We start from the raw sequence: 27,471 nt of genomic DNA on the forward strand, positions 1-27,471 counted from the left end.
ACATTCCAAGTACGTGGATGTAAAGTCGGTCCTATCGAAGATGAACCTCGATCTACAAAGAATCGGCATGTGAAATTAGGCTTCTTTTTCACTCCTTATCATTCATACCACTTCGGTAACCACATTGTTGATGTCACTTTCCCTTTTCGCGTAAGAACCGATGAGGATGAAAGAGACAAAAATTTCGTTCTGGCTGATGCTAAATCACGTTGCTTTTTCAATAAAAATAAAAGCTAAATAGGTCATCTCACGACACATAACGAACTGTCAAGTCAAGTAATAGCAAGCCGAAGAATGCATTAACTGCTAAGTAACATTGACAAATTCTCTTAGTAGATTTTCTCTTAACATCCCCACGGCCATGCATAGACACTTCCAGCTATTTTCAACACATAGTTCGATAAAAGAAGCTGTTATATAGCATCTAGTACGGCAAACACTGCAAGAAACGGATATGCAACGAAACAGGTTATCAGGTTTTTTGATGACCACAGCACTGTAGATTTTCGTTAGTGCAATAATACGGCAAGATAATGGCGTCTAGAAATAAAAAAATAACTAAATTTCACTAAAATGTTCAAAATTTATCCCAAAAATATGCAATTAATTTACGGATTACCATTTTACAGCAGATGTGGTTTTAGTTTTTCACTACTATTGGGTATTATCACTGAATTCATGAGTTATTTGCTTGATAGGCCGAAGTGAGGGCTTGGCTGACATTACATCCCGTGACCCTATTTAAGATTATTTCTCAAAATTTCAAGTTGATCCGATAAAAAATTGACAAAGCTATGCGACTTTGAAAAGTACCCATGTCCATGATACAAGGATTATAACTTAAACACAATCATCTCGAAAACTCAGTCAGTTTCCGTGATAACTCAATTTCAATACAGTTGCTTTTGTATCTTGTTTAGAATTGATCGATCAATTTTCACATATTATAAAAATTTGATTTTTAAAGCGAAAATGAACAATTTATTACCTGTTTATTTAGTTTTTTAAGGCTGCTATTTTGACAAAAAAAAACTGACTAATTGTTAACGCAATTTCTTTGAAAATTTGGTTTCAGATAATTTCTGCTTGTGCCAGCGTGGCCACCGCGGAATGTTTTTTTAGGCGTATGTAAGAACAATAAATGAGTGAAACCCGATTTGAAATACATACGGCATTTACTTTCAAAGAAAAAAAAATCAAAACATTTCACTTTTTTTGGACTTGAAGTTACGGCAATCAATTCAAAATGAATGTCACACCAGCACAAGCTGAGTGAATTATGTGCTGAACTTTTTACCACAAAATAGGTCTTGTCCATCTCAACAACTTTGTTGAAAACGGAAACCATCTAGTCCATCTGAGGGCAAGCAATTCAAAATTAAAGTCACACTAGTGACATGTGGCTGGTGAGTGAATTCTGAGCTTAACTCTTTACCATAAAATATGTCTTGTCCCTCTGAACAATTTTTCCGAAGATGGGATTAATTTATCTAGTCAAGATGTTAAGATAGGGAAAACAATTCATAATGAATGCCACACTAGCGCCGCCTGGTGAGGAATTATGAGCTAAACCCTTTACCTTAAGATAGGTCTTCTCCATCTGAACATCTTTGCTGAAGCAAGGAACCATCCATATGAGCAAGATGTGTAGATAGCGTTACATAATATGTATTTAATATGGCGCAACTTGATCATTTTCTTGGGTATATTTTTACAATGACCCCTTCCACCGAGGGATCCACCCCTCCAAAAAGATTCTGATAATGTAAACTGAAAGTTCACTAAATTTACTCTGTAATTTTAGATATCCATTGAAATTTGGTTGAGATACAGCCATTTGAATTTGGGATCAAATTGACCCCAGGGTACAGACAAAGGGTTGATGATCTTTTGGCTTTTCTATCATTTGATTCCATGGCACGTTTTCAGGTAATTTATGCAATTTCAATGCGATTACGGCTATTTTGACGATTCTAGATTTTTGAAAAATGTTGAAAGAGTTCTAAAGATTTTAAGGGATTTTTTGTGTTTTCAAACTTATACTAGGATGTTTTGGAAATTATAGACAGTGAGGCAATTTTTGGTTATCTAGAACTTTAAGGGTAACTTCGACATTTTAAAGATTATTTAAAAAAAAAGTGATTTTTCACCATTTCATTGCATTAAGTATTCAGTATCCATGACAGCTATGAATGTAAGTTGCTGTTAACAGAGGCGCCGGTGGTGTATGTGCATAACATTTATAGAGCCTTGGAAACTTGTATTAACAACCATTAATAACAGAAGATTTTAATCAATGGGCTCATATCCTAATAAATCTTTAGGTAATGGCTTCGATTTCCAAAACGATTACCGAGTTGAAATTTTAGTAAATATCTTCACTAAGTTCGTTGATATTTTCAAGGGTGTAGGAGCAGTATGCAACCAGTATATTTATAAATGCTGGTATAGACGATTTTGAGGCTGTTAAAAAGTAGTTATTCATGCAATTTCAAGCAACCCTGATACAATTTAATAACAAAAAATTACATTTTTTGGTGGAGCGTTACACAAGCACTAAACAACTGGAACGAAATCGTCTTGATAAAATATTATATTATCCCATCTCCAGCTTTGCCGTCTCAGCTGAAAACATCAATTACCTCCCACAAGTCTAACCAAATCTACAAACATCAAACAATCCGACGATAATCACCTCGTTAAATCAGTCCAAGCAGGTCCAACTCAGCCACGTTAAATCCGAGGAAATAATCAATGATGATGACTTAACGATGGCGTTGCCTTTCATCATTCTCACGATTTTCCTTTCCCCCCTGCGTGGTCCAAGAATGATAAAGTTACACTCAACGACCACCCACCAACGACCGTCAGCTTTCTAATCCTTTAGATACTGGAAAAGCACATGCCACAGCAGCACCAGTTTCTCGAGCTTAGTGATCCCTTCCCCCCTTTTTTGTTTAGTCGCATCAAAGCTCGACACCCTGATAGGCGCAAAGGTGTTCGCAAACGATGGGAAATTGAAGAATGATAAAGCTATCATCGCTTACCGCCACCGCCGTAACCAACTTTTCCATTTGATGACTTATTCATCAACTCCTGTTCTTTCCTTGCTTGGAGTGGATCAGTTTTCCATGAAAATCAGAGATGCTGGCGGTAGGTCCCAACACCCCCATCGTCATCGTCGCTCGTAGTGGCAGCGATGCGTATAATGCGATACGGAAGTATAAATCCACTTCCCTGGATGGCGTTTAATGACCCTCTCCGGTGATCTACTACTACTGCGGTGAACGGCTGAAGAAGGTAAAAGTTTGATAACTTTTTAATAGACTCGATTAATCAGCTTTTATGGGTAATCCATAAAACGCAGCGCCAATATTGTGGCACTCTCCAGGGCGCACTCCTTGCAATCAGAACTGGCTTTAATCGAAAGAGCCTGAGATGTTCCCAAGCGCCGGAAAGGAAGAGAAAGCCATTAATGGGAATTGATTTTGACCTGGGGAGTGTTTGAAGCTTAAATACCGAGACCGAGCGAGATGAAGTGAAATTGGAGAGTTGGCTGTTTGCAGAAGGAGAAAATCTAGAGAATTTTCTGAGGAAAATGTTGTGACAGTACTGTGGTTTTCAATGTTTGCAATATGTTGACTGCGGGGATTCTTGATTAAATTTCGGCTGAGGGAATACCTGCGTGTGATTTACAAATTGATGTTGGATCTGAGAAATTGCGCTGCTGAAAAACAAACAGCGGAAGTGCAAAATAGTATAATAGATGAAATAAATCATCATACCAAAAAAAAAGTTATATTTCTACCAGCACAATGAATGATGTGAATGAAATAAGGGTGAGTGTAATTAGAGTAAATACATATTTAATCTTTTTTATTATTATTTGATAAAATTCTAGAACAATTCATTTGAAAATGTCCTGAAAATATGGTTTAAGAGATATGGGTAGATGACTTACTAGGGAATTTTGAATTTTTCAGCCGGAAAATCATTACATTATATCAAATAGAGATTGCTCTGCAATCATGCAAATTAGGTGTGTTCTTGACCCACCATTTTAAAGTGATTTCAATGTAGAGCTTTAAATATTTATTCTATTAAAACTACAGCAAAGAGACAGATTATTGGAAGGTACCCAATTTATCAAAAATGCCCTTTGTCATATCGCTCGGATTTTGTTGTTTTTTTAAGATTTTGACCTGAAATTCCATCCATATATTTCAAAACCGATCTACTAGATGTGGTAGAATGAAAATGGTTTCCAAATACAGTTTATGAGATATGACCAGATGAGTGAGTACAGACAATTTTGAGCTGTACAGCACTTTAACTTTATAAGTTTGTATTATTGTTATTCGGAATTCATCAGCATGTAATTTCTATGTTTCTATTTTTTGTGATCATGTGGTCTTGAGAAGACAGGTCAATTTTGTTAGAGATGAACTAGCCTATGGCTAAAATTCTCTTAAATAAAGATTTAAAAAAAAGGTCAATTTTGAAAAACAACAATTTGCGCGTGGTATGAAAACGGGCCCTTTTTAATGATAATTTGTATACCTTTCAGTAATGTGGCTCTTACTGTACATTGAAAAACGCAAAACAAATTTTGATTAATCTATTCGATTATACATTAAAAACCCTTCAAAATTGTTGGTCAAGAGCACATAGAACATGTCTAGCTACAAAGTTATAATTTCTAAAAATCTCAAAAATTCAGGGTTGTAGCTCAGACAAAACCTAGCACATTAGAGTAAAACCCCAAAGTTTGGTTGAAATCGGTAACATTGACCACAACTTTTTAGCAAGGTTGCAAATACTCATTTCAGCTAAAATAATGTTTTTCGGAATAACAAAACCAAAAGATGGTATGATGGCATGTTTTACTTACTTTAACTAACAAGAAGAGGATACAAAGTATGCGTTTGAAACATAAAACCTGTAAATTTTGCTTTCTATGAGTCACAATCAGCGATTTTCTGATCGCTGAGTGAGTGAGTGAGTGAGTGAGTGAGTGAGTGAGTGAGTGAGTGAGTGAGTGAGTGAGTGAGTGAGAGAGTGAGTGAGTGAGTAAGTGAGTGAGTGAGTGAGTGAGTGAGTGTGTGAAAAATCGCTGATTGTGACTCTCATGAAGTGAAATAAACAGGTTTAATATGTCAAACACATTCTTTGCAACCTCTTCTTGTATCCTACCAATTCAAAATATGATCATGGCACCTCATTATTCCATAATAAAAAAAAAAAACATTGTTTTAGCTGAAATTAGTGCTTTTTAGACATTGGGCTGGAATAACCCATATTAGGTACACCGGGGCAAGTGGGACCTAAAAATTTGATAGATCAGAATTATGTGCTTGTGTAGTCTACAATAATCATTATTTTCAATTTTTAAAAGCATTCTAATTATCTGTTGGCAGCCCTGCACAAGCGTACGCTCATAAAACGCAGATACCTAACTTTAATTAAAAAAAAACACCGGGGTAAGGTGGATCTATTTTCGATTTTGAATAAAACTATCGAAAAATTGAAATTTATAGCAGAAGATCAACAGTATACATAATTCGATACATGTTAAAGTGGTTATTTTTATAATGTATGTATATGTATGTAAGTTAAGAACGCAGCGTTCCAGAAACCATTCGAATTTCATACACAAGGATTGATCCTTTCATCAACATCAACTAGCAGTAGCATTAGGTCTCCTTCGAGAAGCAGTTAGAATCATCATGTTCATAGTCAGAAAATTCATCGAAGTACACTTAGCAGTAAACATCAAACAAACTGCAATGCACATCATCAGCAACATGCCACCGGACGACGGACCGGACGGCGATTCTAGAAGTGAAGAAGCAATAACATTGGATACGAACACATTTTTTAGATATGTCTCACTTACCCCAGGCCATGCAATATACCATGACTCTGGGATTCATGTCCTAATTATGCAAACTATCTAAAACTTGCAATTTTGTTCGTGTAAGTTTCTCCAATTTACATTTCATGATCACCTGATGCCAACAAAAAAGGCCTATGTTAGGTAAATGTTTAAAAAATGCTTCATAAAGTTTGAGTTTGATCCTAAATTGAAAAAGATTATCTTCCCCCTAATCACCAATCTCCCGTCAAACCTCTGACATGTATACATCGGTTCAGTGGGATTTCAGCATTCAAACATTCCACCAGAGCTTCCATAATGTCGTCGTTGGGCGACCATAGCCATAATCAGTAAATCCTCCTAACCACACCTCCAATAATGTATCAACCATATCCCGAAGAGCCACGATCGGTTGAATATCACGTTATAATATGAATTAATTAAAACCTAATCAAACTGAGCCGGTACGTAATGGAATTTTATCGCTCAGCAAAGGGTAACGCGGATCAGCAACCCGTCCGGTCTGCATCCCACAAATCTCATCCCGCACTCGCAAAAGGAGTCCATCAGATCCGCACCCATCAACCGGAAAATAAATTAATCAATCTCCTGCCCCCCACCAGGCCCATTTTTCCATAGTTAATCCTCCCACCCTCTCTAGCTCTTGCGAAGCGTACCGAGGCAGGTGCTGGATGACCGGAAACGGAAGCGGATAGAGCATTTGTACTCAACGAGTGGATCATGGGTGTGGATAATGCTGTTGCTCGAGAACGACCCACTACCGCATGGCAAAGTGTCACTCTCGCCACGCGGAATGGAATGCTCGCACTAAATCCAATTAAATGAAATATTTCATCCCACCACAATCACCGCCACTTCCCTGGGATCATCAATGATCTGCACCGAGGTTGATTGTTCAATAAATACACCCCACCGGAAAATGCAAGATTCTAACACAGATTTGCATGAAAGGTTCTGTAATGAGGTCGGCGGAAGGCTTTAAAAAGTTTGTTTCCCCAAATCTATTGCTTCTAGAAAGTCGTCTCATGAAATACTTGCATGTACACTGCAGTCCACAAGCAGAGGATGTAATAAATCGAACCTTAGGATGTAAGAGAAATTTGTTTTGCGTGTATAGAACTGATCAAAAATGGACCAACCGGAACACAGTTTTCGAGTGAATAATTTAAACCCACAATGAACTTCCATATTTAGCGTGATGATGCTAGCTTTTTACAACATAGTAATTAGCAGGCACTTGTTGTATTAGTTACGTGCGCTGAGCTCGTAAATTAAAAAAATAAATCGAACGAAAATTCTGTATTTCAATTTAGCTGCCAGAGCTGCAAAGTGGATATGATGGTTGGTGCATATTTGTGGTTCATTAAGTGCGTGCTGAATCCCCTATCGGCCAATGGGAAACATATTCGAACACCCATCATGGATTGTGGATGGAGCTTCATTTAATTAAAATTAGTTGGATTGAAATTTTCCCATTGATTTAACACCGATTAAAATGTCGTTACTGGCTTTCTGAAGAGCTTCCGATCAAATATCAGAAGGGAGAATATTGATCTGCTGGGTATAATATGGTGGAAATATTTCTGATTGATTCGTTATTGAAAATTTCCGTGGTTTCCAATTCCGGTGGCTTGGAATAATTGTTTGCTGGGAAAATTAAAAACCGGAGGAGTAATTTGTGCAATTTGAGCATATTTCAACGAGTAGTGTTTAAATCTGAGGATCTAATAATTAATTAATATTTATTTTATATATTAAATATTTAAAAATTTATTATTTTCTCATATATTTATTAATTTTTTTTTCTTGATTTGTTTTCCGTCGATCTTGTTTTACATACTGCGTACCAATACTACCGACGCCAGGCCGGTGGCAGCTCCCTCTTCACTGGGATTGAACCCAGACCTGTTTACACATCATATCAAAAAATCAACGAAGGTTTTTTTTTGTTTTTGAGTTACTTTTTTAAGTTATAATTGTTTGGGTTTTCGCTCAATACTCCTATGCGACTAGATTACCGTGACTATGTTACAGTCGCTATAAATCAATGAAGACGCATGGTAGTCTAGTATAGAGCCTCAACTTGTGCGTTTTATATAGTGAACAGTCTCTTTTCGAGCATCACTTGTCATGACATTAAGTTCAAACATACAATTTAAGTTTACTGAAATGTATTTTTCTCTAACTTACAGAACCCCTCATTTTACTTGACATATTTGTTTCCATACCAAACTTTTCGTCAAAGCTTATTTCCATCATGTGAAAAATTAGTTCTTGTCTAAGCATAGGAAAGTTTCTCAGTTGAATGATGATTTCAAATGATCTTCAGCAGTTTTTTATCTGAGGAAATGTTCTAGGAATTCAGATTCCGACAAATAGAAAGCTTTCCGGAAAACAGTTTTCCTACAATAATTCCCTTCAAATGGTCACTGCAATGTGAGATCGTGACAAAATGATCTCATTTAGGATGACTTTCGTATAGCTCAAATAGACACATGCTTACTTACATGCGCAACGGATCCTTAAGTTTATATATATTCAAAACGCCCTGTATATTCGCACCTTTGCTTTTGCATCAAAATGTTCAAGATTGATAAAACAAAGAACTTTCTAATTCATGAAATTCAAATTTGTTTTATACATCTTGCGATGCATAAAATTCTCAAACAAGTCAACGTGGTTTGTGGACAGCTCCTGATAATGATAACCATGGCTATACTAGTGTTTGCAAGTTTTGGCTAAGTGATTGCTGGGGTCTAATACTAGTACTAATATTAATTATTAATTGGGAGATACGATTTTTTTGAAACATTTGTTATTTGTTGCTTAGGTCAGTGAAACACTAATGAGTCTTAGTTTTTTAAATCATTCTAACAATATTATAATTATTAACACAAACCCGTCAAAATACCCATATTATATTGTTTCGCTAGCACTTTGTAGCGCAAGAAATTTTCTCCTACCTGACTGTGGTGATAGTTTGCGTGGGCGCGCTAGCTGTTATGACAAACCGGCGATTGAAGTCGTTATAAAACCTTCACGAGCAGTGCGCAAAACAGTCAGGTTCAATGAGTCATTTTCACATGAATATGAACAGCCATCCGCCTCATCATTCACTGCCTCGTGAGAGTCTGAATGATTGAGAAGCAAACGAGTCACTGAAAGCAGAGCACTCAGTCAGTAGCTCAATCAGCACGTTTATTCTTCCGTGATGGTACCCAATCCTTGTTTGGAATGACTGAGCGTACATTTTCTATGGAAAAATGCTTCAATTACATGCTGTGTAAGCGGCGCCGGTGGTGTAGTGGTAAGCGTGATTACCTCTCACCCCAGCAGGTCTGATTTCAATCCTAGTCAGTGCATAACATCTCTGATCACGCCTAGTAAAGCGTCCCTAGTAGGGAAGTAAAGCCGTTGGTCCCCGGTTCATGAGTTGATGGGTCGATAGGTAGGGTCCAGGTATGGGAGCTGCTGCCCTGGCGTCGGTAGCTGCTGCCCACGGAAAACAAATCAAGGAAAAAAATATGCTGTGTGAGCGAAAGCAAGTGGTGTGAGTCACCCCTTCGTGAGTGACTGAATGTTTTTGTTGGCTCTTTCTTTGCCTTGTCCTTTACCATTTGGTACATACGGTCTGGATAGAGCAATGAATTGAACAGAGCAGTACCTTCATGCTCATCCTGAGCAGTCAATAATTTTAATCTTATCACATCGTTTGTTCTTTTAATTGCACTACAATTGTATCACTTTCACTATTTCTCTATAACTTTTAAAAACCTACAACAGATACGTATTTCGTTTAAAACTTGCAAACTTTTTCAGTGCCTACTTGAAAAATTTTTAAAAAAAAAAACCTTCTGACGTCCACACTACGGGACCTGTGCATGCGGTGGAATAATACAAATCCTGCATACTTCTTATGCAAATCTCTATTGGAATCTTCCCAGTTGGTTACAAGAACTGAAAACATTTAATCCCACATAATCATACAAGGAATTAACCTTTACCCACTGAGATTTATAATGCATTTCATGTAGTGTTTAGGGTATCTAGACATCTATATGTTATTTGAAAAAAATTGTGAATTTTCTATTGCTTTATGTTCATCCGGATTTGGTTAAGCTTTTCCAGACTAAATGTATTTCCTGGATATTTAAAAAAAAATGATTCGAATGTATATAATGAAACAAATAGGACAGTCAGAGGCGGCCCAGAATTAAAGTGAAGAGCATGGCTCAATACTCCTATGCAACTAGACTACCATGCGTCTCCATTGATTTTTAGCAATTGTAACATGGTCACGACGCACATGGTAGTCTAGTCGCATAGGAGTATTGAGCGAAAACCCAAAAACGGAAATGGTCACCCTAATGAAAAAATAAAAAATACGTGTCTAATATTTTGCGATTAGGAACAAAACTACCAATTTTTACGAAATTACGAATAGTTTTACTACAAAACAAAATGACCTTTTCGTATCAACAGAACATACATTCCAAATGATATAATATTAATTTAAGACTAAAGAAAAATCATCATTTTATATTTCTTACTACTACATTTCACTAACTAATCATTTCACGGAACCTATTTTAATTAGCTGAATTGGGACCAATCAAAGTTGAAGACATGGAAACAGCGATTTAACACACGACACTTAACATCAATTGACTCATTATAGCCGTAATTAGTACAGGGCTGGTAGTGGGCATTCTTTTGTTTATTTTAGTCACTAATGTCACAATTATTGTATAATGGCGGCATTAGTGACTAAAATAACGAAATTAGGGACCAAAAAGTGATTTCTGAACATTTAAAAAAGGTGTCCAATAGCGACATTTATTGATCGGAAAAATATGAAAGATATGGTTCAAGCATCTTTAAATTAAAACAAATAGTTGAAGATCCCATAAGTATGCTTTCGAAAAATGAGTAGTAATTGAATAATAAAAAGCACGGTTCATTTCCAACTTCCACTTTCTCAAACGTCACTAATTTTTTTTTAACTAAGTTTAATTTAGATTCAGATCGCAAATTGGTTACTAGCATTAAAGTGGGGATATGCAAGATTGATCATAGAAATGTACTAGGAAATTTTAGGCTTGATACAAATAGAGGCGCAGAGAAAAATGTTCAAAGTATTGGACTTCGACAAATTTCGACAATTTTAATGCATATTTTAAAGATCTTGGATATCGAAGCTTCTGTTACACACCGTTCGAAAAATTCATGTAAATTTCTGCGAGATATAGCGCACATAAAATTAACGCTAGATTTGACATAAATTTACGCGATATTTCGCGTAAACGATGCAAGCTTGTAAACGATTTCGCTATTTATGCCAAGTATAGCTCAAAATTAAACGGAGGGAAATTTTACGCGATAGTTAAAATTCAGTATTTTTTTCTGTGCACCTCAAACCAACTGTTCTAGATCGTAGTCTAAGATAAATTCTCATTAAAATTGGAACTAGGAAAATTTGACCGTTTGGAAAGATCACGGGCATAGAAAATTTAACATGCGTTTATGATTTAAAATCTTAATATTAAAAAATTTGTAAGATTCTGGAATAAATTTCAGAGCTATTGGACATTTTTATTAAAAAATGGGACTCAGAAATTCGAGATCCCTAATACAAACAAATTAAAAAAGCCTGGAAGAATTTTCGATAGGGTTTTTGATCTAATTTCCGTCTTACTAAGCACAACCCGCGCTTTACCTCTCTTTTCTGAACGGGTTTGAATAAAAAATGGAATATTTATGTCAAAGATGACTTCTAAACCTATTCACCTTTCCAAACATATCGTTGGATTTGATAAAGAGCCACAAATTGATGAGATATTGTTCAAAATCTAATATCTTGATTCTAAATTCGTCCTAAGAGTTTCAATTCCGTCCTAACGCATTGAAACGCCATTAGTATTTTTCTTCCTACGGATAAACGTAGAAAAAGGGAATACGCAAGGAGCGCTTCTTTTGTTTTGTGAACAATGAGCGTAAATATTCATACAATGCGCTCTACCGATTAGTCGATTATTACGAAGTAGGGCTCTACCCTATGTAGGAATGTAGGAAAATATAGAAAAGAGTTCATGATCTTGGATATAGATTTTTTTTTAAATCTATTCTGGGAAATTGAATGATTCCGGGTTTGTAAAAAAAATACAACTGACTGATAAAAGAACTCAAGGTTCTGCTACCTGATTGTTTGATGTTAGGACAGATACTAAAGCTACGGGGCTTCAAAGAATATTTAAAAAATCAGGTCTTAAAAAATATCTAGAACGTGTAAAATTTCCTTAACCAAGATGACGAAGTAAAAAAGTCAGGATACTGAAATAAGAGTTTTTTATTCGGAACCTCGGAAAATTTGTGAAATCTCGAAATCATAGCCAACGGCATTTTTTTTTTATTATTTCAAGGATTTTCGTATCAAATGCACCCTGACAACTCTATTTTAGAATTTAAAAACCCGTTTTCCTAGGTTTTCCTTGATTGTTTAACCTAGTTTGCTCGGTTTAGTTGTAACTATTTCAATTACATTCAATTCAATAACATCATATGTTTTATTCAATGATAAAACCAAAATTCTAACTTGATGCATGGATTTTTTTTTTCGCATAACTTTATGACCTAAAGGTTGTAGTATGGTTTTTGACAAATTTTTAAACGAATTTTTACGAAATTTAAATGGAATTCTAGCGAGCCTTGAGTTTCTTAAATCATCGGGAGAAGTCGTTGTTTACAACAGCTGTTACGCCCTAATTTCAGCTCTATCTAGAGATATCCAATGAAAAGCTATCTTCTATAAATGTAAAAATTATATACAATTAAACAGTGAAAATTTTCTCAGGCTGCGAGTAAAGAGATTCAAGACTCAGCTTTTAAAAATCTGGGACTTCTAATTCCCTGTTCCTCCGGTTTTCCCGGCTGAGTGGTAACCATACAAATGTTTGAATCAAGGAGTGGAAAAAAATATTGATACCGTCTAACCGCCGCTATTTCTCGGCTGTCCTTCAACAAATTACGTCGAGTATTAGTACAAGACACTGAAGAAGTCTGTATAGTGTAGACGAAATAGGCGTAAGGTTAAGCAAATAAGGTAGGGGAATTAAATGGAAATTACTAATTCTTCGCACTTTCATTATACTTACGCTAATTGTTAGTATGTGATCAGTGTCAGCCATAAACTAGTTATCTACAGAAAACCAGCTAAATTGGTTGAAAGGCAGTACCACCCACCGCATATGTGGAAGGGTTGCTGCATGCTGCACAGTTACAAATACATAACCTTACACGTGATAGAATACATCTTTGACATAAAGGATGAGACGTAAACAAACATGTCTTGTAAAATAAAGTGCTCCGAGACTGTAAAGTTCAAAATTGAATTGAGCTGAATTTAGCATCTATTATGACTTAATTTTATGTCAAAATTGACGCTAGTATATGTCAGTCTCAGAGCACCTAAATTTACATTAATATTTCTATGTGTGTGGGGCAGCACTGAACCAAAATTATTTTTGAGAAAAATAGACTTTTAGTAGTTCACAGCATATCTGGGCGTATTTAAAGGTCCTGTGTGACGTTCGTTGCAAATGCCTTATTATTTAGATGTCATTCATAATATCTGTTCTACTCACCCCAGACTGGCAGCGAAGATTCCCGCGACGAAAATCCCCGTCATGAAGGGCACATGTCCCATCACGTCCATCACGTAGAACGGCACCAATTGGTCCTTCTCGCTGATCTGCCCCGACCGCAGCGGATCACATTCGGTGTAGTGTGCAAAAGTCATCAGCCCCGTGTAGAAGTTGAACAGAAAAACCAACACCAAGCCTGTTTCCGAGTGCGCATATATTTTTTAAACCGAGAATAGACATAAAACAGAACGAAAGAACAACGTCATTTCAGTGCGAATCCATGCAGAAATCAGTCTCGTGTGCAACTAGCGTAAAAATAACAGCTTTTTCGGGAAGTAACAAATTGTACAAACATTTAATTATCTCGAGCAAATAAATTGCTGATCATGCAAAAAAAAGGCTTCCACAACTGCTGCTACTTGAATTCTAGCAGCCATTCTGGCATGTTGGATAAAAAATAACTTCAAATTTCATCCCGCCGGATGGAGACTGATAGCTCTTGGCTGCGAGCGCAAAGCACACACGTGGCAGAGAACATACATATATCAAAAACTATCAGTGAAAGTTTTTATCAGGAGATGGATCACCGTCGTTCCATATGTTGGAACTACTAGGCATTTTTCAGTTCAAAAAGTTTACGCCACTCTATCAAGCTTCATCGTTTAATTTTTTGTGCGGATTTGTTGCTTCCCGTTTTCAGAATCAGTGCAGCCACACGATATTTTATTTCGGCTGCCGTAGCGCCGCTGTGGGGCAACTTACCTAAAATCGCGAAACAAATTGCTGTTTTTGCCTTTTTCATCGATTTTAATGACATACATTTTTGAACCGATGCCTGATTTGTGCAAAACAGTGACGTCCAATAGAAAAACCCACCGATTACCACCGAGTAGATCGAGTGCCGGGTGGTTGGGTTGGTGCTGGTACTGAATTGCAGTAGGGGTGTGATTGGTAGTTGTCATGTCGTACATCAACCGTCGTCGTCGTGTACAGTTCGTGTTGATTTTTTGTTGTCGCATTTAGTTTCGACCGGGTACAGGACATCGCCGCACACAACGAGCGGTACCAGTTGACAGTGATCCAGATTTGGAATTTGCGCGAGTCCCCGGACACCATTCGTCGAGACGATGGAGGTGCGGTTGTGGGTATTGACGACCCAGGACGAGAGTGCCGGCGGGAATGAGATGAATTAGCATTAGATGGATACACAGGAAGCGCCAAAAAACAGCACCGGCAGCCACCATCGCCGTCATCGAATCGAAGTCGCGAAAAACATCCCGGCAAAGTGCAGTCAAGCGGTAGATTGTAGTTGAATGTGATGTCATACGATTACGGTGGGGTGTGGTTCGGGCGTAGTAGCAGCAGCGATGCAGACATTTCAAACGTCAACGGTGACGAGGGATTCCAATGGAGCAGCACCATAGGCAGTGACGAAGGTCGGTGGCACGTGGTTGGTTGGATGTTCGATGTTGACGCGAGTGCCAGCAATCAGGATGAGACGTATCCAAATTGAAAAGATCGACGGTTGAAAGTATGGAAAATAGAGCAGAAAAACAAGTTTTTGTTAGTGAAATGGGTTTGTCATATAAGTGTGGAAATCTACTATATACATTAACGAATGAATATGTAATGAACAAACAAGAGCCAATGAACGCCAAATTTAAATTGTTACAGTGTCTCAAGACAAAGAACGATTTTAACTAACCATAAATCTACTTTAATACCTGTAGACAACAGATCACAAGCAACCACTAATTAAACATTAAGCTGCACTCTTCTTCTCTTGCTCAGAAATGAAACATTCAAATTTTAATGAGCGCCATCACCTTGCGGTGTCTCCATTCCTTCGAGTCAATGCGCTTCTAAAACGGTTCGTGACGCAAACCGGTTCCAGTGTCCAAACATGTGAATTATTTTCAATTAAGTACTCCATTTTTTGCCATAATTCTGGGAACCATCAGTTTGATTCAGTTTAGTAATAAACAGCATGAAACGACCATCTATTTTCGTTCTGACGTGATAACTAATCCTTTTAACAACCTTGAAACCTTCTCGGTTTGAAAAATTAAAGACATCATCCGTTACGGACCAGAACGACGAGGACATCGACAACGTTGACAGCGTGAACAATTTCTATTCAACAGAACTCGCAAACACAGGTAGGTAGAATGGGTGTTAAATATGCCAAGGGAAACGAAAGTCAAACCCGAAGAAAAGCGAAATGACACCCATTAAAATGTGTTCTGCTCTCACTCTGGTTTTCCACGGTAGATACCCAGCTACCACCACCATCTCATTTTGTATTCTTCACAATGTGGGTGCAGCAGACAGAGAGATCCCAGCAGCAATAGGTCAGGTCAGTTCTGAGAAAAAGATCGTTAAAGCTTTAACCTTTCGTCGGCAGACCTCCGTAACCTTATGTTGTTCTGAGAGTACACTGTGTTTATAAAGAAATAATAACAACAACAACAACAACAACCATGGAGACGGTGAGCGCAAGTTAGTTCGTTATCTTATTCGATTTTACTGTTACGGCTTGCAATCCTTAGACGGAGAATGTGGGGAAGCTTTGTTTATTTCTTACGAAGCGGAAAATCAATGATAACAAGGTTGTAACTTTGAAGTCCTTTTTGAAGTGTGATCAACTTTTTGTTTTGTATTGAGTCGGTCCCCTATCAATAGTCTTGTTAAATTTGTATTCGCTTATTTTCTTTCTTTTGATTTACTTTTATTTATGTTTGAACTTTGCCACATTTACATATATAGGGCATCAGATAGCCTAGTCAGTAAAGGTACGGTATTACCAAGCTGGAGACAATTAAAAACTGTGGAAGTGTATCTAGAAAATTAAGTTGAGAGCCGGCTCGCTACAGAAGCTTAACTTCATGAAATTTGATGAGTCAAACTACTTGGTCTGAAGGCACTTTTTTTAAAACATTCATGTACCTTATCACATGATGTTACACGGCGAATGAGAACGACTCAAATTTGAGTTTAGTTCACTCATAATCGCCAAAAGTGCAGGAACTCAGCGGTGAGTTAAATTGCCTCATGTTTTCCCACTCGGAAAAAAATCCGTTCCCGAAAACGGGAACGGACCGTGAACTAAAAATCACGGCCAACTATCCAGAACAAAATTTTCTCATATATACACCGTGAACTATGGTTCACGGCTGTAGTTCACGAATATGGGAACTCTTTTTTTCCCGTGCAGGTTTTCCAGGATTTTCCAGGGAAAAATTCGCGAATTTGAGAAAAGTAAAGATTGGATTCACCCAGTACTGTACTACTCCGAGACTGAATAAAATTTACGTTAATTTCCTCATTTTCCGGCAGATTTTTTAGGTTTTCCACAGGAAACCATGGGACAAATTTTACTCATCGCTGAGTTCCTGCACTTTTGGCGATTATGAGTGAACTAAACTCAAATTTGCGTTGTTCTCATTCGACGTGTAGTATTGATCGTAACAATCAAATCTGTGATGGTTTTGAAATATTTCATGTTGGGTTTTTTGGAAAAAAAAAGTGATTTGAAGTTTTCAAAGCCGATTATGGAGGCGTACATAAACTTTTGACCATACAAAACTATTCCGATTTTTTTCCCTTGATTTGTTTACCGTCGATCTTGTTTTCCGTGCTGAGCACCATTGCTAAAGACGCCAGTGAGGCAGCTCCTACACCTGGACCCTTCCTATCGACTCATAAACTCGTGAACCGGGGACCAACAGCTTTACTTCCCTTTCGAAGGAAGGCGTGATCAGAAATGTTATGCCTCAGAACATCCCGGCGGCGCCAACTGGGATTGAACCCAGACCTGCTGGGGTGAGAGCTAATTACGTTTACCACTACACCACCTACGCCGCTAGCTATTCCGAATTGAACAAATGCAATTAAATAAGGTTCAACAATTTATTGAATTAATCCAAATGGTATTAAAGAGTTCTCTTGAACTCTCTAGTAAGATACGTATTGATTATGTCGACTTTGCGCGAAATCATATTCATCTTCAATTCAAACCATCTTCTTTAATTTATCTTCCCTCATAAGAGTAAAAGCGAAAGAAACGAACATGACAGTTGAATACAGACACGTAATCATAGTAGGCGTTGATTTTCGTCATATTTCAGTGTTTTTTTATAGATATGTATCGTGTAGACAATCTGTAAAAATTGAAAACAAAACAATCTCTCTGTAAAAATTGAAAACAAACAAACGACTTTGTAAAAAAATCACGCCACTTTAGGAGCGACGATCGCTGAAAGATTTTTACAGGAGTTCAATAAAGGAGATAGTAGGTATCCGAAAGTTTTGTGTCCCGTACTCAGCAGGTGGCAAAGGTTGCATTTTCCAGCAAAACATCCTGAGGGGCGGAAAATTTGCTTGTATTTAAAAAAATAAAATATAGATGTTTAACTCAACGGTGAGATCGAAAATAAAGACTGGCACCAACGACGAATTTGTTTGAAAATCGTTTAACCGATAATACCGATAATACAGGAATTAAACTCACATGAGGTAAACTACTCTTACCCAGTGAGTTTAGGGAGTCCTCACCATGAATTACTACAGAATTGCTAGAGCTTCATTGCAGATCCCATATTTTGTCTAAGGAAACTTTCAGGAAGGTTCTGCGACTTTCTTTGGAAATTCTGTGAACTATAGAGAACTGTAGTGAATTTTAGAATCAGAGAAGTTCATTGTACTTCAGGGAAGTTCTGCAAACTTCAGGAAAATTCTTCAAACTTTAAAGATGTGCTTCGATCTTCAGAGAAGTTCTAAAAACTTCAGGAGAATTCTGTCAACTTCAGGGACGTTTTGTGAGCTTCAGGGGAGTTCAATGTCTTCCTGGTAAGTTCTATGAACTTCAAGAGAACATTATATGTATTTAATGAAAACAAGGTCATTAAACGTCAGGAAGTTTTTGCAAACTTTAAGAAGGTTTGTGAACCGCAGGGGAAATTTAATAACATTAGGAAAGTACTGTGAACTTTAAGAAATATCTGATAATTCCAGGAAAAAATGCCTTGTTCGGCTTGACTTGATTTGACAGTTCGTTATATGTGTGGAGGTGAGTTGATCTATTTGGCTTTTATTTTTATTCGTAAAGCATCGTAATTTATGTCATCTGCAGGGGCCTGACTCGGGGGTCACATTTTTGATGCTATCATCTGCTCTTGTCCTTCTGCTTATAGCACGATTTTCCATCCCTTTCCAACATGCATACGTCAGGCGGGCCGTATTTAAATAATGCCCGTAAATAAACGTATGGCCCCACGTAATGCCCCACGATCATCTGGATCACCCGGAAAGAAACCACTGTCTCTTTCTTCCTCATCAGTTCTTACTCGAGAAGTGTAAGTGACGTCAACAATGTGGTTACGTATGAATGATAAGGAGTTAAAAAGAAGCGCGATTTCACATGCCTTTGTAGATTGAGGTTCATCAGTAGACCGACATTACATCCACGTACTTGCAGGGTGGCAAGTGAATTTCCATTTTGAAATTCTTGTTTTTTTCCTGGTTTTCATTGTCAAAGATTTAAAAATTTTCTGGTTTTAAAAACCATGTATTTAAAAAAAAAAAAACAATTTTTAATAAAAAAAAAATAAAGTGAATCCTTGTACCATCATTCTTCGCGCAATGCGGAATTTCATAAAGCAAAATAGGTATTAAGGTTCTTGTGAATGCCCGTGAAATCTTTATCTGATTGAAGTCTGCATTTTATTCCGGGAGAGACTTCCATTTTGATTTTGGAAGAATCTTCCAGCGAAGTTAGCTGGTTAATACTTAGTGGTTATAATTATTTAAAATAAGCATTTTTAAGAGCATATCTGGTTACTGGATTTAAGGTTTTCCCGTAAACCGAGAATTCTCGGGAAGTGCTATTAGCTGTTTTTCGATTCTCGAAAGTCCGGGAAATGGAAACTCTAGTCTGCTCAAAAGATGTAAACGGTGAGTGCTTTTATGTAGTAACATTCGCACCGTTGGCGTGCTTTACCATCACTTCTCTCGCACAGCACGAGCGGTAAGAAAAACTATCAAATAACTATCATATCAACAGCGTTATTTCGTACTAATTCTTCGGTGGCACGGTCGTATGAGAGCAATATGACATTTTAGTTTGTACTGTACCGTATGCGTGATAATGTTTGCACCATTGAGCAATGTCAACATTAAAAGAATTCTCAAAAATTTCGCTTCGAGTTTTTTTTAATTTATTCAAAGGGGGGATGTTTCTCAGAGTCTAAAACAATGTTAATCATCGATCGAGTTTCCACTTGCTGCAATTGCGGCCTCCACACGCTTCCGGAATGCACGGCAGGTTCTAATAATGTAGTCTGGATCCAATTCTCTCCAGGTACGGGTCAATGTTTGTCTGAGGCTTGCTGTACTCGGGTGGCGTTTAGAACAGTCCTTGGCCTTCATGATGCGCCATATTGAGTAATCCAGCGGATTAATATCGGGGCTGGATGGCGGCCACATATCCTTCACCCAGAACGTGCAACTAATGTTCCTGCAAACACTTCTGAGTGCGGTTCGAGGTATGGCACGGAGTCCCATCTTGTTGAAATACAACATTTGGCTTCGGACCGTACTGTTCTTTGATCCACAGAAGGACATACTAACTTAAAATCCCGATGTAGACCTCCGTGTTGACCTTGTTGCCTTCTGGAATGAACACCGGGTCCATTTTTATGCCATCGGAAGCCAAAAAATCCAAACACCTCAACGCTAGCAGGATGCTTGGTCAGATACACGTTCTTGTGCTCGTCGGTCACGTCGTTTACCGGAAGAGAACTAATATACCGGTCGGTTCTGGAATTTGATACCGGATCGACGGTAAACATGCTCTCGTCGGTGAACAGGATTACCGGATTTTTTCGCTTAAGGAAGTTCAAGATTTTCTTGCATCGTTCGACTCGTAGCTCCCGAATGCGGTTGGTAATCATGTGAGTTTTTTTTTTCGTGCCCTCGACTTCACCCCGCAATCTTCCTTTACGATCTTCCGTCCCGTAAAGTCACTGATCCCGTGTTCCTTTGCCATTTTCCTAATTGAACGCACTGGATTCACCCGAATCTCGATCTAAAACCCTTTTGACGGCCACTCCCGTGGCGATTGAAATGTCTTTTTGCGACATTTGCGCGTGGGATAAATCACGAATACGCTGCCACTTCGTCATGGTGCAACTGTCAAACTAAGTAAATCATTTTCTTTTATGCACCGCCTACTACGGTATGAGCTATAGGTTACGTGCATGCAAAGAAAACCAAGGCATTGTATGCACAGGTGAAATGGGAACCTTATTTGTACGATGGTGCAAACATTATCACGCATACGGTATTTTGAAAGCTTGTGTTGCGAGAGTCAGAAAGAAAGGCAACGGATTAACACAGAAAATACGTCGACTACTGTGACCGCCTACACCACAAGTGACCGAGAAAATTTATAAAATCAAAATGTGACAGCTTCCGATTCGGTAGAGATACTCCACATTTGAGTGCCAATAGATCCACCCCTCGGTGCATGGGAGCATTTTCTGTTTCCCAAGGATATCAACATTTCGTTAATAACTCCGAAGCAAATTAAGCTACAGATAACATTAGATACAGTTTACAACTTTTTGTTTTCACTTCTTCAGAAGAAAATTCGTAGTTTCAACCCTGACACCGTCTCCGTAGATCTCACCAACCGGATATCGAATGCTGTAGACATATCGAGGCTCACCCCTACAAAAGGAGCGAAATAACAACCGAAAGCAGTGCGGCATCTGTCCCGAACTCCACCGGCGCTGGCACACAGATGATGATAATGTGAATAATTAATATTTATGAACTTGTGTGAACAGGAACCTCCATTCCCGCAGCAGCAGCAGAATCAAACAGGACCAGAGGCTGGCTCTTCCGTTTCATGCGCGTGGTTCCGACCGACGTCACAGAAATATAAAAATTCGCAAATAAAAAATACCGGCGAAATAAAAGGAAACCTTCTGCCTTTGCGAGACACGGTGGAAACAACAGAATACACCAGCCAAACCTACAGTCGCTTGAATAAAACATTAACCCGGACCGGTTCCAAATAGGCGTGTTTTCAACGCATTTTTTTTTGAATTCCTACTCGAGTGTCCTCCTGCTGGCAAGAAAATCCGAAGCATGAATCAGCCCTTGGAGACTGTCAGGTGAAAAGTATGAAACTGGAAAAAATGTTAACCTACTGCCCTGGGGACCGGAAAGCTGCGAAGAGTTCCGGAACTGGATAAAAAGGATAGATTTATCAGCACTTGAACGAAACGAGGGAGGCAGGTGGGAATGATTGTGCGTGAAAAAAGAAGATTTAATTAAATCTGAAACCTACTTGAATAATTCAATGCGTGAGTTGTCCTGGGCACGACTGAATACTTCCGCTGGACCTCCAGTGTAGTACGACCCGAAGCCTACCACCAGCAGTAAGGATAGAGCAAGAACGCACGCCTGGAAGGGGATAGGAAAGATAGGGGTTAGTAATTAATGGTAAAATTAAATAGATCAATGCTCAATTTTAAAAGATGTGGACAAATTCCATGCAGAATCCATTTATATTAGATAGCCTAATCAGTACAGGCACGATATTAGCAAGGAGGGGGCGGCGAGTTCGATTCCCGGTTCGTTTGAGGAAATCTTTGTGGTTGGAAATTTTCTCGACTTCCCTGGGCTACAAATTCATGCATTGGTTGGCATAGAAAGCTCTCGATTGATAACTGTGGAAGTGAATCTAGAGCACTAAGTAGAGAGCCAGCAAAACACTCGCTACAGAAGCGTAAAAATCCTAGAAGAAGTAGAAGAACCCATTTTTCTCGACGCTCATGGGATCAGCTCATCCACATCATCCCAAACCATGATTGATGATTTTCTTCATTCAAATTCGCGTTCTCAAATTTCATACCCAGGCACTTAAGATACGCCGTTTGACTTTTCCCTCATCATCCCACAGACCACCGACCGATGCGAGGTGGGTAGGAGCCCTTGCTAAGCGGAAGCAGGGGCAGGGTGAATTGAGCTTATCACAACACGTCGAGCGATGAGGGCCCGCTTTCTAACGGTTGATGACGGCCCGTAATTTTTCTTCGTTCTAAATTAACTTTTCCACTCATCCCCGCCCCTCATAAAGCTATTTCATGATACATACAATGACACATTGTGCCTTTTTTATAGAGGAGGTGCGTGTACGGTCGTAGACTGCTGGTTGGTTGGTGGAAGCGTTTTACAATAAAACTTTTTAAATCATGTTTCATTGTCGTTTCTCGCATAATTCTTTGCCTCCCCTAAGGCCAGGAGTAAGCTGCATATTTTTTGCGTGCGTGTTTTCAGTTTCATTTCATTTTCTTGCTAAAGTCACGTTCATCCGCAGACGGATGATGTCAAGCCCTGCATCATGGGATGTCATGTGTTCAGAAAGATATTGAAGTTCTGGGTAGATGAACCTTTATGTTGAGGCAGTTAAGTATGTCAAATGTGATACCCCGTGGTTTTTGAAAAACTCTCTATTCACGTGGCTCGGCGAAATTTGCCAAAACTAGTCTCTTTAACACATGTTTAGTCAATCGAAACTTGACCGGAAACGAGATTTAAACATGGTTGGAAATACTCTCCAAGTAACAAATATTCATAGAGTTTTTTTAATTGATTTGTTTTCTGTCGATATTGTTTTCCGTACTGAGTACCAATGCTACCGACGCCAGGGAGGCAGCTCCCACACTTGGACCCTACCTATCGACCTATCAACTCATGGGATTTACTTACTAGGCGTGATCAGAGATTTTAAGCCTCAGAAAATACCGGCGTTACGACTGGGATTAAACCCAGGCCCTTTGGGGTGAGTTTCATAGAATTATGATAGGTAAACTTCTTTAAAACAAAACCAGCCATACAAAGGATACATATAAACAGATACATTACTTGTGTTGCTTGGGTTATTTAGCTATAAAAAATGATTTTTGGAATTACGTAATCATTAGATGTTAAGATGATATTTTGTACTAGTAAGTTACAAGAATAGGATGTAAATCACGTGTTCTACAAATAAAACTTGTCAATTTTGTTTTCAGAGAGTCACAATTTAAATTATTCGAAGACAATGTTTCCTTAATGATGTTGAGAGCATTTGCTAGCATGCATCTTACAATCGATGAAGTATTATAATTAAAAAGTATTGTAACTATTTTCCAATGCAGTTAAGACTTATTTGAATAAACATCATTTTTGCATCTGATAAAGTACTGATCGAAATAATCAGGAAATCTGGCAAAATTTGACAAAACACGGAATTAATTTTAAAGAAAAATTATCTTGAGCCCCTTTGGAATCAAAAGAGAAAATTTTATTTCTGCTATCATTTGACTCCGGCATTATTCACTTCAAGCTCTAAAAACCATCAGACTATAATCCCCCGATAGCCATTCCAGACCACCTAGCAATCAATTCAACGTAGCAAAACTTCAATTTTCTAGCCAGATTGATAAAACCGCAGGATTGATTTAACACTTTAACCCTACATGGATACCATGTGTTGAACCGCTTTTCCCATTGACTGATGGCGTGAACATCAACCGGGACATTTCGGCTCATTTTTCACACCGTCGCCGCCGGAGAGTCGGCCGCACCAATCACGTCTAACCTTTCTGCACCCACAAATTGAAACCGAAACCATCGCCAGATGCACACATGGAAGCCAACGCATGGTTGGAAAGAAATGAGACACGTGCTCTTGGGGATTACCCCAATTCATTCAACCGTTAGACCCTCTTCCGCCGGGGAGACATCAGCCTGCTTAGCTTATCCACACGAAAGCGATGGACTGTCACACCACGGCTGCCTTTTGGAAGAAAAATATCTCCTTCCCACCTTTGTCACTGTTGCCAACCGATCCAGCTATCTCCGACTGACTACCTTCGGTTCAGTCCGTAATGCCAAGCAATTAATCTTAATAAGCGTATCCGCACTCAAAACACACGCACGCACAGGTTAAATTATACCTCATTCATTCACTTTTGCAATCTAACTTTTCCTATTTTCATTCCCCTTCCTACTTAGTCTCACTCACGCAAGACAGGTAACAGACAGAAGAAAAGGCCAATTTCTAAACATCAGCAATAATTTCCACCGTAAACAGCTAAATATTCTGTACAACAGGGCATCTACCGCCACGCTTTCTTCTCCGAAGAATACTGGATTAAAGATTTACTTGCAACTCTGTGGAAAGAGGAGAAATCTAAATAATAAATTTCCATTAGTCGTATTTATTTTGTCCCCCTTCCTGCCACACACCGAAAACACCTCATCTTACTTATGCCAATAAAGGACCGTTCGTCTCCATTTCAGAACCACCCATTTAAACAAAACACCTGCTCTGCACCACCTCTGTACCAGTGTGCACTTCCTCTCTCATCTGAGGGTAATATAATTGTTGAACTTTCCCAGATGAGCGGTTCTGCCGCAGTATTTGAGCGGAGGCCCTCCCCGAAGACCTTCCCTTCAACAGCGAAGATGAACAAGCGGCGAAGTAAAGGAAGATGTTGTGCCGTTTGGATGGTGTTAATGAATGCATAATTTGCCTAATTATAACCACCGAAAAGGCAGCACCGACCGACCGGAGCTCGTTTTTCCCAGTTACTGAAACAGCCTAAATGTTCAAGGGAGCCACCCAGTCAGTTAGACGTGTTGGCCTTTTTTTGTGTTCCGACCTTTTAGGGGTTTGATTCCGGTGAAACGTTATGGAATGCCGTGTTGGTTGTAAGCCTGCGATGCGATTTCTCCGGAAGTGAATTGTAACGTCAGGTACGGCGAGAAGTAGCGATGATGTTTCACTTTGGGATGTAAATATTCACGGTTTACTGTTTAATTATAAAAGAATCAGAACGGGAGTGCAAATGGGAACTAGTTTGCATCCGCACCGGAATGTTGTACTGGAAAGTGCTATCAAACTGGAGTCTCTTGAAAAATATAAATAGTCACTTTTTGTAAAATAAGCTGCATGAAATGGATATAATGTACAGTTTTGGATGAATTTAGGTGTCCGTCCATACCGCAGAAGACTGACGTTCATCTTGCTGAACTTACTGCACCTTCTATAATCTGAGAAACAGATCTTTTAACTATCGGAATCTCTCAACAGTAGAGAACGCGATCCACATGTAGTTGTACTACTAGTCACTCTCTGCCACCATATCGAAACAAAATTTATAATAATTCTATACATCACTCGTTGCTGTTTTAACAAATTGACACAAACGAACTTTCAAACAGTCCACAGTTTCTTACAAATTTAAAAAAAAATTGAATGACTGGCAATTCAAAATCGATGCAAATACATATTTGTATTAAATTTTTCGATTTTAACGGCTAGTGCAATACTAAATTGACACGTATTTAATTAATTTTAGCTAATTTATTGGTTTCAAGTTATAAGAGCTACAGAAATGAAAGGCAAAAACCTAATTTCCTGAGCGTCGGCGTCAGGTGGAACAAACTGCTGTCCTTCCGAAGTTCAATATGCACCAATGCCAATTGCCAAAGCAACGGCAGGAAGTAGCATTAAATTTAGTCACTACACACAATGCACTTTGTCTATGTCTGCAATTCGATTCACATTTCAAGCGTAACTATTCAAATCGACGTATCTTATTTTGTAAACAATCACTTCAATCGACGATCTTTGGCAACTGATAGCTCACTCACAGAAACTAACAACACCAGCTATGTAGTAGGGGAAAGATTTCCCTACATGATGATGGTGTTTTTTTTTTTGCATGGGTGAGTTAGCAGTTAAGACAAATCGTCGATTGAAGTGATTGTTTACAATTATTAGATATTAAAAATGATTTTTTGTTTCGCGAGGAAATCACTCTGCAAAATACAAATACGTCAATTTATCAGCATGGCCTACTATGAACCTTCCATGTGCAATAAGTATGGTGTGAAATGCATCGACACCAAGGAGGAATCAACTCTGCACACTGTGCCGAACCACAGTATGACTCACTGTTCGGCACGTTAAGGCACACGCTGATACGTAAGACTCGAAAAATATTATATGAAATGGCAACACTGATGAGTGCTGCAGTTTTTCTAATCGATTTACCCGTTGCTAAGGTTTGTTTACTCCAAATGACAATATCCGTCAATACTGGTGCAATTAAATTAATTTTTAAAATTGAGTTTCCGCCAGTGTTCTCATACGTTCTATGGAGGTGGATTAAAAGGACATACAAAGGACAAGTCTTGATGCATTTTACTTCCCAGTAAGTAGAACTCTAACAAAACAGTTAATTAGTGAGCATATCACAATCCTTTTTCAGAACCATTCCTGGATCATTGTATTATAATTTCCATGGAAAGCTTCAGGGTCAGAAAATTCAGATGCTCAGGAATGTGCGGCAAAACCGACGAAAATATCGTTGATCATAGACCGCACTGGCAGTTGGTATATATTTTGTTTCACACGACACTGCAATTCTTCCCATCCTGGATTGTCTCAATCTTCCAAGCCAAAAAAGGAACATCAGGTTCAGCCGGCCAAACGAAGGAAGGCTGTTTGTTTAGCGAATGATAAGCTAGTTAAGCATTCTGAAGCAGATAAAAGCAACGAAGAAGTTTTTTTGACGTAGGGTTACGTCTTTCGGCAACATATTGGGGGTGTAATTTCAAAAAACCAAAATTGACCGCATGACGAAAAGTGGTCAGGTTTTGACCACATATAACTCTGTCAATATTGGATGGATTTTAATTCTAAACAAGCCAATCGATTAGAAATTTTGCTACAAATCTATTATTGGATTATTAATTTTCAACAGGTCACTACTGAAAATTACACAAATGTCCAACTGTTGCAAAAGTGATCAAAATTATCACCGATTGCCTGCAAACAGCGCATTCCCTAACACAGATTTCAAAATCGAATTC

General features: G+C 38.4%; 1 protein-coding gene across 1 annotated transcript in view; it reads right to left on the minus strand.

Moving 5' to 3' along the window:
• The window catches only part of LOC135702055 (sodium-coupled monocarboxylate transporter 2), a 171,028-nt gene that overhangs the window by 97,585 nt on the left and 45,972 nt on the right, over nt 1-27,471 (minus strand). The window contains exons 6-8 of the mRNA XM_065223045.1: nt 21,890-22,005; nt 14,299-14,462; nt 13,537-13,732 (exon numbers count right to left, since the gene is read on the minus strand). Of these exons, the coding sequence (XP_065079117.1) occupies nt 13,537-13,732; nt 14,299-14,462; nt 21,890-22,005 (476 nt within the window). The remainder of the gene's footprint in view (nt 1-13,536; nt 13,733-14,298; nt 14,463-21,889; nt 22,006-27,471) is intronic.

The sequence above is a fragment of the Ochlerotatus camptorhynchus genome, unplaced genomic scaffold (assembly GCF_037179485.1).
Source record: "Ochlerotatus camptorhynchus isolate MF236.1 unplaced genomic scaffold, CSIRO-AGI_Acam_v1.1 ptg000183l, whole genome shotgun sequence".
Taxonomy (NCBI): Eukaryota; Metazoa; Arthropoda; class Insecta; order Diptera; family Culicidae; genus Ochlerotatus; species Ochlerotatus camptorhynchus.